The sequence below is a fragment of the Lonchura striata genome, chromosome 1 (genome assembly GCF_050655825.1).
Source record: "Lonchura striata isolate lonStrDom1 chromosome 1, ASM5065582v1, whole genome shotgun sequence".
NCBI lineage: Eukaryota > Metazoa > Chordata > Aves > Passeriformes > Estrildidae > Lonchura > Lonchura striata.
The window spans coordinates 33,663,240-33,676,625 of record NC_140703.1 but is presented as its reverse complement, the minus strand read 5'-3'; the positions used below and the strand labels follow the sequence as shown (position 1 = coordinate 33,676,625).

General features: G+C 36.5%; 1 protein-coding gene across 2 annotated transcripts in view; it reads right to left on the bottom strand.

Moving 5' to 3' along the window:
- The window catches only part of ACER3 (alkaline ceramidase 3), a 56,083-nt gene that overhangs the window by 32,017 nt on the left and 10,680 nt on the right, over window positions 1-13,386 (bottom strand). Inside the window, exon 2 of one of the 2 annotated variants that reach the window (XM_021533925.4) lies at window positions 4,706-4,816. In XM_021533925.4, coding sequence (XP_021389600.1) covers window positions 4,706-4,816 — 111 coding nt within the window. The other variant, XM_021533926.3, reaches the window with a different exon arrangement.

Here is a 13,386-nt window from a genome sequence, read left to right as displayed (position 1 = left end):
TATTGGTTCGGAAGCTTTAACACCATCTGAAGCAGTAAGTACCATTTCCTCTCTAACTACTGTAAACTCACTTTTCATAAATACTATAAATCACTCGGCATTTTTACATCAGTGAACCTCCCAAGTTACGTGGGATGTAAATAAATTATGTCCTAAGCACAGAATACACATTAAATCATAATATTATGAGATCAAAATGGCACTTCAGAAAATTAGAAATGCAAAGTCAGGGCTGTTGCTCTATGTAGAATAACAGGGTCTTTTTTTGTCCTGCAGCAAACACCTTGTGTGGTTACTGCCAATGGATAAAATAGTGGTGTTACAATAATGTAAATACAATGCATCTACAAACTTTACTTCATACATGTACTGTGAAAAAGCTTATGGGCAATACCTATAGCTAGAAATAATTGAATATTATACAACAGATCCAGCTCTAGATATGAACCCATAAACCTCCAAGATTTGAATTCTAGAGGGATTCTTTCAATAGTTTTAGGAAGCTTCATATAATCAATGATAATTTAGTTTGATGTAACTATTCCCATCAGCACTCAAAATTCTTGTTATGAGCCTAAATTCTTTACAGAAAAAGCAGTTTATTAGGATTTCACAGAAATGGTAACTATACAGGCACTGTATGAAAATATTCTGAAGAAAGGATGCTCCAGATACAAACACCATTATTTAGGTATCTACACATGAACTAGGTGTCAAAGCTTCCACTAAGAGAATGCCATTATTAAGAGTAATGCATCTGGCCAAACAGGTATTTTAGAAAGATTCAAATTATTCTCCTGGCTTTACTGACTGCACTGGCAGACAGAACCCTCTGCACAGGTAGACACATACGTTTAGGCATTTAAATTTGGAGCTGAATTCCATTTTATTTTTTTACCATGCTAGAACTGAATTAAAGATAACCAACACATTGCATCATTAAAAGTCAAAGAATGAAACAAGATTAAAAAGAAGAATTAAATTAACTAGTTTTAATGGATTATTTTGTGTTGCAATTGTTTCCCTCCGCAGCCTAAGAGACGGGAGAGACACTGGTTACTCCAGAGGTACAGCTCTACAATTAACCTCCACCCTTGCTGGTACTATTCCCAGCCATTGTGGTACAAGTGTCTGCACCAGTGAGTCACTGGAACAGTCTGTGGTATGAAACTGGCCTGCTCCAATGAACACTTTCCCCAGGCAGCCTCCAGGCACAGCCCAGCAGCCGCAGAGCCCGGGGCCGGCGCTCAGCAGGGAATCTCTATGCGGTCACCTTGTTTTGGAGCTAAGAGGAACAGGCACGGGCTGTTCCACCCTGCTTGGCTTTGGCACTCGGGAATGTTCCCAACCACAGCTGATTTACCAACACTGACACAGGCCTGGGAGCTTTTCTACAGGTGTTAGGTAAGAGGAAGGGAATTAACTCTGAAGAGGTTCTAACAACTGTTTTCACAGACACAAGAGTTTCACTGGAAATTAGATTTAGTAAGTTCCTAAGGAGTTCCTATGACTATGTCTAATATAGAAAAGGTTTTACACCTTTTTTCTTTCCTTCACTTTGGCACTGCTTGAATGACTGAGCCCTTATTAAACAGGCTAAAGAAATACATATCAGAACAATCCTTCCAAATTTCAAGTGAAATATCTAACAAACATTACTTCATTGAATGTTTTCTTATTTCCTCAGGTCCAGAAGTTACACTTACACATATATATATATACACACACACAATCTTTTAAAAATCAAGACCCTTCCAGAATATGAACCACTTCAGAATCACAGTTCCCCAGGATGTATGAGGAACTGGCATGTGTAGAACCTGATACAACACTCCAGAATCATAAGGAGCTATTCAAAACCAACTGCTTATTCCTTGAGGTAGTAATAGTCTGATGATTTGTTCCACCTACTTCAGGTGATGCAACATAAAATAAAGATTGGCTTAAAATTATTCTTTATAATTTCTATATTTGTTACATGGTTCTCCATAGCTTAAAAATCATATCCAGTTCCTACTGAGTTAATTGAGAACATGCACTTTTTCCTGAAAGGCAGCAGAAAAAAGGACTGAGAACGGTGTGCTGTATCTCAAAGGCCTTGTTGAAAAGTGTAACTCAGTATTGGCACCAATATGAAGAAGAAATTTATTTGAACAATTATTTAGCAATACCCCTTGTTGTGCTGCCAAGATCTTACCATGTATGTGAAACAAACAGAACTTCCATAATGCAAAATGTATTTACTTCAAAAAGGAAATAAATGTCAACAAAGAGATTGTGGGTATAAAAGGCAAGCACTGAACACAGTGTGGTAAAACACAAAGAAACTGATCATCAGCTAAATGTCTGGAAGCATGCAAAAGAAGCAGCTGATTTGGATCAAAATAATGTCTAGAAACGACACCTCATGTTCTTAAATGCTAACAGATTTAATTTTAACATTGGCTTTGACAGCTGTCATTTAGTATCTTGTAAAATCTCAGTAACTATTCAAAATTGTTAAAACCAAAGTACCCTCCCTTCCACCCCCATCTTCAGAGCAGAACATAAAGAAATTCTACTTTGACAAAACAACCCTCACTTAGAAGCTCTGCTGCATGGTCTTTAATGAAGCATGCTGCCTCAAGTGAAATCACAAGTTTGTGTTAAATTCACTATCTTTTCACAGATTAAGTCAACATTTGTTTGTTACAAATTAAACAAATAGAGTGAAACCTATTAATAAACAAAATTCATATGATGGCAAGAATTCTGTCTGATACTTCTTACAAAAAGAATTTTCTGTACACTTATTCTATCTTCACTTCAGTATACCTCTTGTTCAGTCACATGCACAGAGAGAACAGCAATGTTCCTGACATATTTCAACCATATTTAAGATTATTTTTATGTTCTCATTCACTGCTTTTATTCTGTAGTAGAGCAAATGTTAAGTGGTTTGTGATTACAAATTCCAAATCTTATTCCTGTTTTTCACTACAAACTATAAAGTCTTCTACATTTCTTTACATCTTTCAACTGCTGTAAAACAGGGCTACAAATATTGAAGCAGACACAAAGCAGATGGGAAACACTTTTGGGAGAGATCTGTAATGTTAGATTCCAACATATGAGATAAAAATCAAACCATCTATCACTTGAGACAGGAATCAAAGTCAACTCAGTCACAGATGAGCCTAGATGGAACTCAGGACTGCCTTCCAGCACTGCTGTCTAAATATAGGCTGGGCTCCCCTTCAGCACACCAGAGAGGAAAAATTGAAATTCAAGGAATTTACAGTGGGTTTCTTTTGTCTTGGTTTTTTATTTGGTTTTTTTTTTCTTTTTGGATGTTTGTTTGGTTTTTTAATATTTTAAACATTAAATGGGATATGAGAAATGCCCATATGGTGTGACAGCCTGACATTCTGGTTGGATAGTGACTGCACATTCTATCCATCATAAACTGTCACTGACAGAGGTAGCCACAAATCATGGTGAAGACAGTTTCAAACTGATTTTTAATTTAAGGGGGTCCTTTTCATAGTTTAAAAATAATGGCAGTATGGGACACTGACTTAAGAACACCCCAAGTCAACTTCAACAAACATTTACACATCATTTCTTAACATGTCTTTTTAAAAGTAAACCCTGACCTTTAACACTTCTCTGTTTCATACTGAGACAAAACTTACTAATTACCTGAAATCATAGAAAGCCTACAAATGGCTTATTAGAAAGTGCTCAGACAATATGCAAAGCCATGCATTGTTGCTGCCTTTCACATAGATCAGCAAAGCAAATATAACTGAAAACTTGTCCATTTGCCCCTTGTGTATGTTACAGTTTAATTGATATCAAGGATACATTGAGAATGTGGATATGTATTTTTCAACTATGTCCGCCTAAATACATAACATGACAATCTTAAAAGTCACATTTATCAATCCCTTACCACTCCAAAAACTGGGAAAAATCTCCATAAAGACAGCAGTTATAGCAAATACAGAAATCCTGTGAAACACAGAAATTCTATGAAATCTAGTTTTGAGACCAAACTGCCACATCTGAACCATCTTCAAACATCTTTTCTCATAAAGAACAAGACTTCTAGTCATACAATTAACATTTAAAAGGAAGTTGGTTCTTTTCTGAATTATGTTTAGAATGGACAGACTTCCCTTGAGTTGCCTCTTGAAACATGAATATCATGTTGTTCTTCCATTCTTGCAAAACTTCCCAGACATGATGGCTGGGTGATATATGCCAAAGAGGAACTGGAAACAAAATTTGAAGTCATGCAAGAATGCCTTCCCAGTTCCCTCTACATCTTGGCCACTTCTTATATTATTCTCCCATACAAATGTCATAAAAATATTAATACAGTGTGAAACTGTTTACAAGCAGAATACACACGATGCCTTCTGTAATCATCAGAAAAGTACAGAGCAAGCTAAGATGCACTGAGCAAGACCCAAAGCCAGAAAAGGATCACTTTAAAATCTGATCAAATTATTTAGCGAATTCTAATTTCATGTTCCTCCAACAGATAAAAATTTTCTGTAAACACTGACAAGTGTAGCAAATGGAGTGTTGCAATGGAGGTCTACTTTTCACACACATAGTATTTGGATTTAACTACTGGATTTATTAACATCTACACATATTTTCCATTGTAAGCTGAGCTCTCTTTATAATGAAAGAGCAAATTAAGTTTTACACATACCTGTAAGACACAAATATGCAGCTAAATACCGTTTTTCAAGGCCATCTTTATAGGTCTGAATCGCACCATAGATTGGAGGTAGAATGAAAATCAGGTTACTCACTGTGTTCCCTGTAGGACAGAAACACAAAGCAGAGATTTAGAATGAGGTACTATGCACTTTAACTAAATCTAACAAAATTATATTCACTCATTAGAGACAGATTCAACCGTTTTCATCCAGAAAGTGACCCAGCAAGACACTACTGCTCTCCATCCCTGGTCTAGCAGAAGGTGTCCCTGCCCCCAGCAAGGGGCTTGGAATAGATGGTCTTGAAGGTCCCTTCCAACCCAAACTTTGCTAGGACTCTACATCCTACATTCTACCCAATGCACAGAAATGACAATGTGCTGTAGAGAGACCAGAGAAAGCAGTAAAAGCCAAGAATCCAGCTCTTGTACGCTGATTAAGATTTGGCATGCTTTTCTTCTCCCAACTGTGCTGACTCCTAAGCAAAAGTGCAATGAAATCCTGCAAAGTTTAAATGAAACAAAAGGAAATAGTCCATCTCTCAACAGAAGGGATGCAGATTCAGCTTTTTCACTTAACCACAAATCATAATTTTTAGAATAGAGGTTATGTTAGGGGAATTAAATGCTATACAATTTGGGGAAATGAGCAATTCTGTTAAAAAAAAGGCTTATGCAAAATAAACTGCACATTTTCACACACCATCAGTTAAATATATATAAAAGTGAAATCTAATTTGCAAATATCCCAATGAAGTATACCAATTATGAGGCTATGAAGACACCAAAACCCCCTTTTTCTGGATTTTTTATTCAGCAGAAAATCCCAAAAGTATTTCACATTCTAGAACAAAGCACAAGAGTGAGCAGGTCCTTTCTGAATCACACCCCTAATTCAAGCAGCTATTTTTAGGAGTCCTACTTGCCAAGATCCGTTCAAAAGAAAAGCAAAACATACCAAAATATGTTCATATAACCCTAAAGTATTGCAGCACCTCTAAAAACAAAAATCCATACTTCAAAGTTTTAAAGAAAAATGATACTCAAATGAGAAAAAGGTTATTTCAGAACACATGTAGCAGAAGTGTACCTGGTTCCTTTGAACAAGATAGCTCTTCTATATTCTCACAAAGTACATACAAATCTCACTTTGAGACAGGCTTCTCAACCAGTTAAAAATCTCATCTGATTTTTATCAGAACTTCTTTAAATTACTTCCTTACTGATTTAACATCATATCCTGCCCAACCATGAATTTCACCAAGTTATAACAAGTCAAATCAAATGTGCCAGAGATCTCATTCTTCTAGTCAGCTCTGAAGTAAGCTCCTCCATGTAAAAGAAGCCCAGCTGAAAACAAAAAACCTTCTGTAAGGATGTACAAGCTTATACCAATATAAAAGGCCTTTTTTGTGTTTAAATTCTTAGTGGGATCATTACTCTTTTACCACATTCCCACAGTGTTGCAATGGGTAGTGATTCACTTTCAACAGAGACCACGTTTGGAAGAAATTCACTCAAAAATGCTGTTGTGTGACACACTGACCATTGCCACGTCCTCCTATAAATCATGCAAACATGCCATTGAGCCTTGAAAAGTAGGATAAAGGTTACACAAGTCTGGATAGTGAAACTTCTGCTTTCTAAAGCAGTGCTCAACCATGCCCATTTTTAAGAGAAGTCAGTAGACATTAAATAAATGTCACTGTTCAAGGTCACTTGGTTATGAAACTGTCAAAAGCCTGGCAAAAATTCAAATATGAAAATGCCAAACAAAAGAAATACCATGATGTTTATCCACAACTGGGAAGGCACATGACTGTGGAAGAGAGTTGCAGTAGGATAACAAACTTCAGATGGGTGTAAGAATGCAGAAAACAGATTCTTCTATAGGAAAGGGAAGGGAAGGTTTGAACACTTCCTGTAAAGCTATAATTACATTAGATTATTGAAAATTTATGAGCATTTAATCTGGGAACATCTTGCTGAGAGAGGAAATACCATAGACCTAATCTAGCTGTACATTCCTGCCACTCCTTCTCTGCACTTTTTGGCCCATATTATTCAGAACATTTGCAGCATGGATTAGGCAAGTCTATCTGCAAACACACTTATTGAAAGTAGTGTACATTTTTTTTAGAAGGGGAAATGGGGGCAGGGGAACAATAAAGTCCTAAAGCTAGCAGCTGGCATGCTGCTAGCAAAATTACTTTTTTTAAGAACAAAATTCCAAGGCCTCTTGCAAACCCAAGGTCCCCAAGAATGCATACTTCATAAAAGTCTAGTCTTTATAGGATTATCCCCACACAGAATAGCTTATAAATTCATTAAAAGGGATTTTTATTAATTCCATTAAAAATGGCAGTGGGATATGCACAGAGATTAGCAAAGAATACCAAGAAAGAAGCAAACTGTGACAAACTGCAGATCCACAACTCTAAAGTTATTTAACAAATAAGAAAGTGAAACAAGCTTTGAAGGGAATAAATATGGAAGCTGAAAATAGGAAAACAGTTCAAACAGTTAAAAAAAAATAATATTTTTTCACTGAATTTCCTTTTTTTAAAATGTGGGAAACACAATGCAGCAGAATTCCTATTTTTCTATGGGAAAACTAATGAATAGAGAAATTGCAACTAAGGCATGAGGCAAAAGATACGAAAAATAATTAAAGAAGAAATTATTGGTTATGCCTGTAAGAAATAGGGTACATCAGAAATTTGACGAATGCACATGGATAGACCTGGGCTTAACTCTGTACAGCATTCTTAATATTTCACTACTGGATTCCCTGAATACTGGTCCAGGGAGTGACCTAACTTTTCTGTAGTGACCAAAGACTGCTTCTCAACATTTCATCTTCAATATGTCCATCAAAAGAAAGGCAAACCACATTACCTGAGGGGGAAATGAATGAATTTGCAGACTGAAATGACAAAAACAGGATTAAATATGACAGCCACAAACACACCTTTCAATGCGAATATGAATTCTTACTCCATATGTAGAAATAATCTGTTTGAAGAGGCAGAAAAGTGAATTTAGACTGCATGGTAATTGACCATAAACCATCACTATACGCACTAAACCCCAAAAATTTATTTCCAATAGAAGCAGTGAAAATAGTTATGGTTTCATGCAACTCAACAGTGGAATACACCCTTCTCTAGTTATTGATAAAAGAAAAAACAAAGCTCATCAAGTGCAGAGAAGCTCCCCTCAGATGGGAGTGATGAATAGGAGCCTATAATTTCAGAAGGGACAAAAATTGCTCAGCTCACTGAACAAAACAACGGCTGGATGGAACAAGACTGTGCTCTGTAAAGACATCGTGTGTCAATGCCAATGACAAAAGGGAGCTGTTTGAACTGAAGGATAATACTGACAATGACTAAATAGATATAGACTAACCCTAAATAAATGCAGGCTAGAAAAAAGAGGAAAGCTTCCTATTAGAGAGGAAATATTTACAAGTGCTTCCCAACAGAAATGAGAAGCGCAATGAACCTGCTTTCAGAGTGGAGCTCAGGAAGCTCCACAATCAGATTACATCATGCAGTAGCCTACTAGAGTACTAAACCAGAGCACATCCACAAAGACTGCACATGGCACTTGGTACAGGGCTAAATTAAGGTCTAATCGTCATAATGTGACTGACTGCACAAATTTCCATAGAAGTCCTTCAAGACTGTTTCAATGCAAATCATTGTTTCAAAGTAATGTTTTCTTCATTGAGAGAATGCTATAAGGTACCAGAACAAAATCAATTTATGCAAAACATCTTTTCAACAAGCTTCTGTAGGAAGAAGAACAGTATGAGTGTTAAACCACATCTGCTTCCCGTTCTACACATACAGCAGCAAAACCTGAAAAGTCTTTTTCTAAAGCATGTACATTCATAGTCATCTTCAAGCCCTAAAAAATATGTGTACTATCATTAACACACAAAGATCCGTAAAAGACTGACCACAAATACAAACAAAAATAACTCAAAAGGGAAAACAGTTTCTACAGGCAGACACAGATACAATATACAGCTTACTGTTGCACAGACATTGCAAACAGGTGGGAAGGAGATGAATTTGAAATGCCTTTCATAAAATTTCCATTTTTCCAAATATGTAGTTAATTCCACACTAGAAAGTAAGTGCTACAATAAATTTGGATGAAGAATCAAAAGAGAAAAAAAAAAAAAAGTAAAGTTGTAAATAAATTGTAAAAGAACATGGTCATAAAGGAATAATAAACAGGATGCAAAAAGATAAAGAAAAATGCTGGGGGCTAGAATAAAGATGCTGGTTTTGGTGAAGGAGAAAATGTGCTATCATAAAAAGAAGCAAAAAATTATCATGTTCAACTTTTGACAAGGTGATCAGTGTGATTTATCCTGTGTTAAGAGATGCTTTCTCCTATGTTTGTATACAGATTGACAGCAAGATTCACCAAGCACAAGGATCTTTTCAAATTTTAAAATGTTCTTGCCGTCTCCATCAAACAAATTAAGACTTTTCACTCTCTTATGGTTTTTAAAAGACTCAAACGAATAGAAATAAATGCTACCCTCAAAGAGAAAAAAAGAAAACATCTGCTGTTCAAAAAGTTGACTACGCATAAAGGACTCATTTAATATGAGGACTAACAAACACAACATTCACCACAGTAAAGTTTTTCATTATAGTAAGATTCTTCCATCCCCCTGTGAAACAGAAGAAAGGTATATATTTAAGAAAATAGCAGCCACTTTCCTAAGTTGTAATAGAGTCAAAGTATCCCTTTAAGAAAACACACAAGCAAACAAAGATTTGGAGCTGAAAATATCCATTTAATTGTCTGGACATCATGGTGCTCTGCACAGTCAATTCCTGGATCATGTAGCTTTATCTTTTTACATCACTGCAGGAAGAAATTAAAAATAATTATAATAAACAAAGCCTGTCAGATGGCAACATGCAGAATTTTATTCATCCTTCTATCTGCTTTCAGATATAAGGAATTCTATTTCATGGTTTTGTTTCTGGAATCACCTCACGCAGTTCTGGTGCAAACTACAGCTCATTATTAGAGAGTTTACCAAGTTTCAAGAATTTGCAAAGCAATGCAATTCATGTACATTTGAGAACATAACCATCTACCATTAGGTATGCTCTCTTGCTCAGAAGAACCAACTACACAGAATCACCTGGTTGGCCACTAACTTCAGCCTCGCGCTGTTTTCGCTTACGGCTTATCACCAGGAGGGCAGAGCAGCAATTAGATTTTCACTTCCACCAGCCAGTTTTAATATATTCCACTTCAAAGTCTACAATAACTGCACTTCAGAGTGGCAGGAAATGAAAACTCCTGTTTCCATTTGATATTTCAGAAGGACCTCAAGGGGAGAAAACCACGTCATCCCAACAGGAATTTTGCCAATATGTAATTACTGGACTCCCTACTTGCTAATGTACATGAAGGATCAATATAAACTTCCTGTCACTTACTGAAATACAATACAGCTTTACTGCAGGCTGGAACACAGAACCAATGCTAACTTTTTAAAAAAATTATAAAATAAAAATTTTAAAAATTGGAGTGTGGGGTGTTGGTTTTTAAGCTACAAGATCCACTTCTTAGATTTTATTATTCACCTTTCCAAATACTAAACTAGCCCTTGATTTTGTTTACTGGGACATGAACTGAAGTTACAACTTCAGCAATTCAGCTGCAACTTGTACTGGCCACCACATTTCTAATAACAAAATGGGAAACATACTGAAGGAACTAATGAACTGCATAAGCGGTGTATCAAGGCTTCCTGAGGAACTATAAAAATGAGTACACATAAATAACAATTCAAATAAATGGATCTTTACTGAGCCTACTAGATCTTATTAGGTATTTGAAATAATATTGGAAATCTATAGAGCAACTTCACATAGATCATAGGAATCATAAAATGAAAAGACAGATAAAACAGCACAGAAAAATGTAATGAAGTACATTACAGAGGAATGCTGCATTAATCTAGCACTGTATAGAAACTGTCATACTATTATGAGAAATACTGTAAGGCACAAATGAGAGGGAGGGAGTAGATACAACTAGGAGTACTACACAGGAAAAAGAAGACTTGAAAAGGGAAAAAGCAGCTACCTAAATCTCAGCCAGACAAAAACTACAAGAAAGCAATGTGGAATCCAAAGGATTTACATGGGGGAAGATTTAAAAAGAAACATTTATTTGCATTGCTAAAGAAGAGCATTCTGATGAGCACTAATAGGTTGAGCCAAGGAAAAGGGAAGTTTCAGTTGGACATCTAGAAATCTAGCATCTGGCAGTATCAACACCTCCCAAAAGAAACCATGAATCCTGGAAGAGTTTCAAACAGAATGGACAACACACTGCAAGACACATGAAGAAAACAGTGCACTGTGGGTGAAGAAGGTGGCAAAGGAGGCGGGAACACGGGCTCCTTCCCAAGGCCAGCACCAGCTCGATGCATACCACTGGTGCGAGCACACCGCGTTCCAGTCCCACGTGTCTCAGCCCCAGCAGCAGCAGAGTTGCTTCCATTAAGTCCAAGTGCTGGGACAAGGCCAAAAAAACTGAAGGCAACATTGCTGCTGCAGAGCTGGTGGCCAGCTGGAAGGTTTATGTGATTAAAGTCGGCATGCAGGGCAGCACTTCTAGACCTTCTAGGCTGCTTCTCCCTTGCTGGGCCTCCATTTCTCCAGGATAGCACAGCACAGATATGTAAGTTGATATCCTTTTGAAGAGGTAAACCGTTTCAGTGATATATTGGATTGGGGAGGGGTAAAGAGGAAATTTTAGGAAAAAAATTAATTATTAACAACATAATTTGATTTTTCTTTTCAGTGCACATTTATAAGTGGTTCCAACATGCTATGTCAAGTGATACATTCCCATTTATGGTTTTACACACTTTATATTCCAGTTGCAGAATTCATTCCCTTGACATTCATCATATTAGTCTAGCTAATATTTTTAGATGGTTTTTACTATGATTACAGTATTTCGTGTTACACTTGTGTTCTTCAAAACAATCAAAAAGTATTTAGAAGAGAAAGCCATCGACACTGCTGACTAACAAAACACATACAAGTAAGCTCAGTTCAAACCTGTAAAGTGTGGGTGTATTTTCTTATGCACAAGCCTCTTTGGAATGCACAACCTACAAAAGCCCTCATTATTAACTGGTTCTGAATTGCTCTAGGTTACAATTAAGCTATCCTTTTCCTTACCCTCATCTCTGCAAACTGCTTTGCTACTGAATAGTAAAGGCATTAGAAAACTACAACCTAACAGAAGACTATACTAACATTGACTTCGCTTCTTATAAAAATAAATCAGAGAAAGCTAATACTAACAAATTCACATTGTGAAGCTCCACTTCTTTCTTCATAAGAAATCAATACCCTTGGAGATACCCTTGCAATCCCAGAAATACAACATTTGTGTTTATAGTGCAAATTTTGATTTAGACAGTGAAACATTTATTGTGGGGACAAAGAAATTTTTGCTCTTTCCCCTCAAATCTAAAATACATAGGGCACCTATTTAGTCTCCTTTACTGCAGGGTCTAAGCAACCCGTCTTCTGTCTCAATATCCCTGCAAGACAGGCTGGATAAAGCTGCCTGAGTCACAAAGAAACCTGCATAAAACTGAAGTCAGGACCTTCAAACACCAAAGTGTTCCTCTAGCCACTTGACCATCCTTAGCTGCCACAATAAAAATGAATGAGTTACCACACCGCTTCTCGTAAGTAAAGCTTCAAAGTAGAAAGTGCAGTCACAATAAGAGCTGGGTACTTTCCAGAAACAATGTTTTTGTTACCAATTCTCATATTTAGCATAATGAACTTCTCCTCCTGGAACACTTAAAGGCTATCAGAAATGAAGAAAAAGTGCCTAAAGCCCCAGAACTTGTATTGATTTTTTTTTTTTTTATGAAGGGTAACTGCTGATTATTTCCAAGGGATCTATCTCAAAACTTTTCATGGGTGAAGTCTGAGATCAGCATGAACTGCTCTTCCCCAGAGGAGCATTAGAAGGACAGATTAAAATGTGGAGGATCAGCTGTGAAGTTTAACAGATAATTATGAAAGCAATTGCAATGAAAATGTTCTGAGGTGATAGACCAGAATAGGGATAGCTACAACACTTATATTAAAAATCCAAATACTGTCTTCTCTTTTGAAGCCTATTATCTTACTGTAGTTGTATGTCTATCACACCAATGCCTGTCACAAGCGCAGGACATGGTGGAACATTAATAAATGGTTTTTGCATTTTGAATGAACCATAACATGAAAAATGACAGTATTTAGAATTGTAATAATACAGATGCAAGGATCTATTCATAACCATTTTTTTGAGATTGCAGGAATCAGCTTGGACAAATATGATAGTATACACCTTCTTTACAGGACATTTTATTCTCAACCCAAGAAATTAACGATTAACCAGAATGCAAGGAACAAACTTGCATTACAGCCAGATGCTATGCCATCCTGTCATATTTTAATATTGCTTTCCTAAGGTATGGGAAACCACAGAAAGCATAATTTCTCTAATAAACATGAATCTGAGATGATAGCAAGCACACCAATTACTTTGAAGTACACCTGGAAGGATTTTGAAAGCAAATTTAAAGTAAAAACAGTTGACATAAG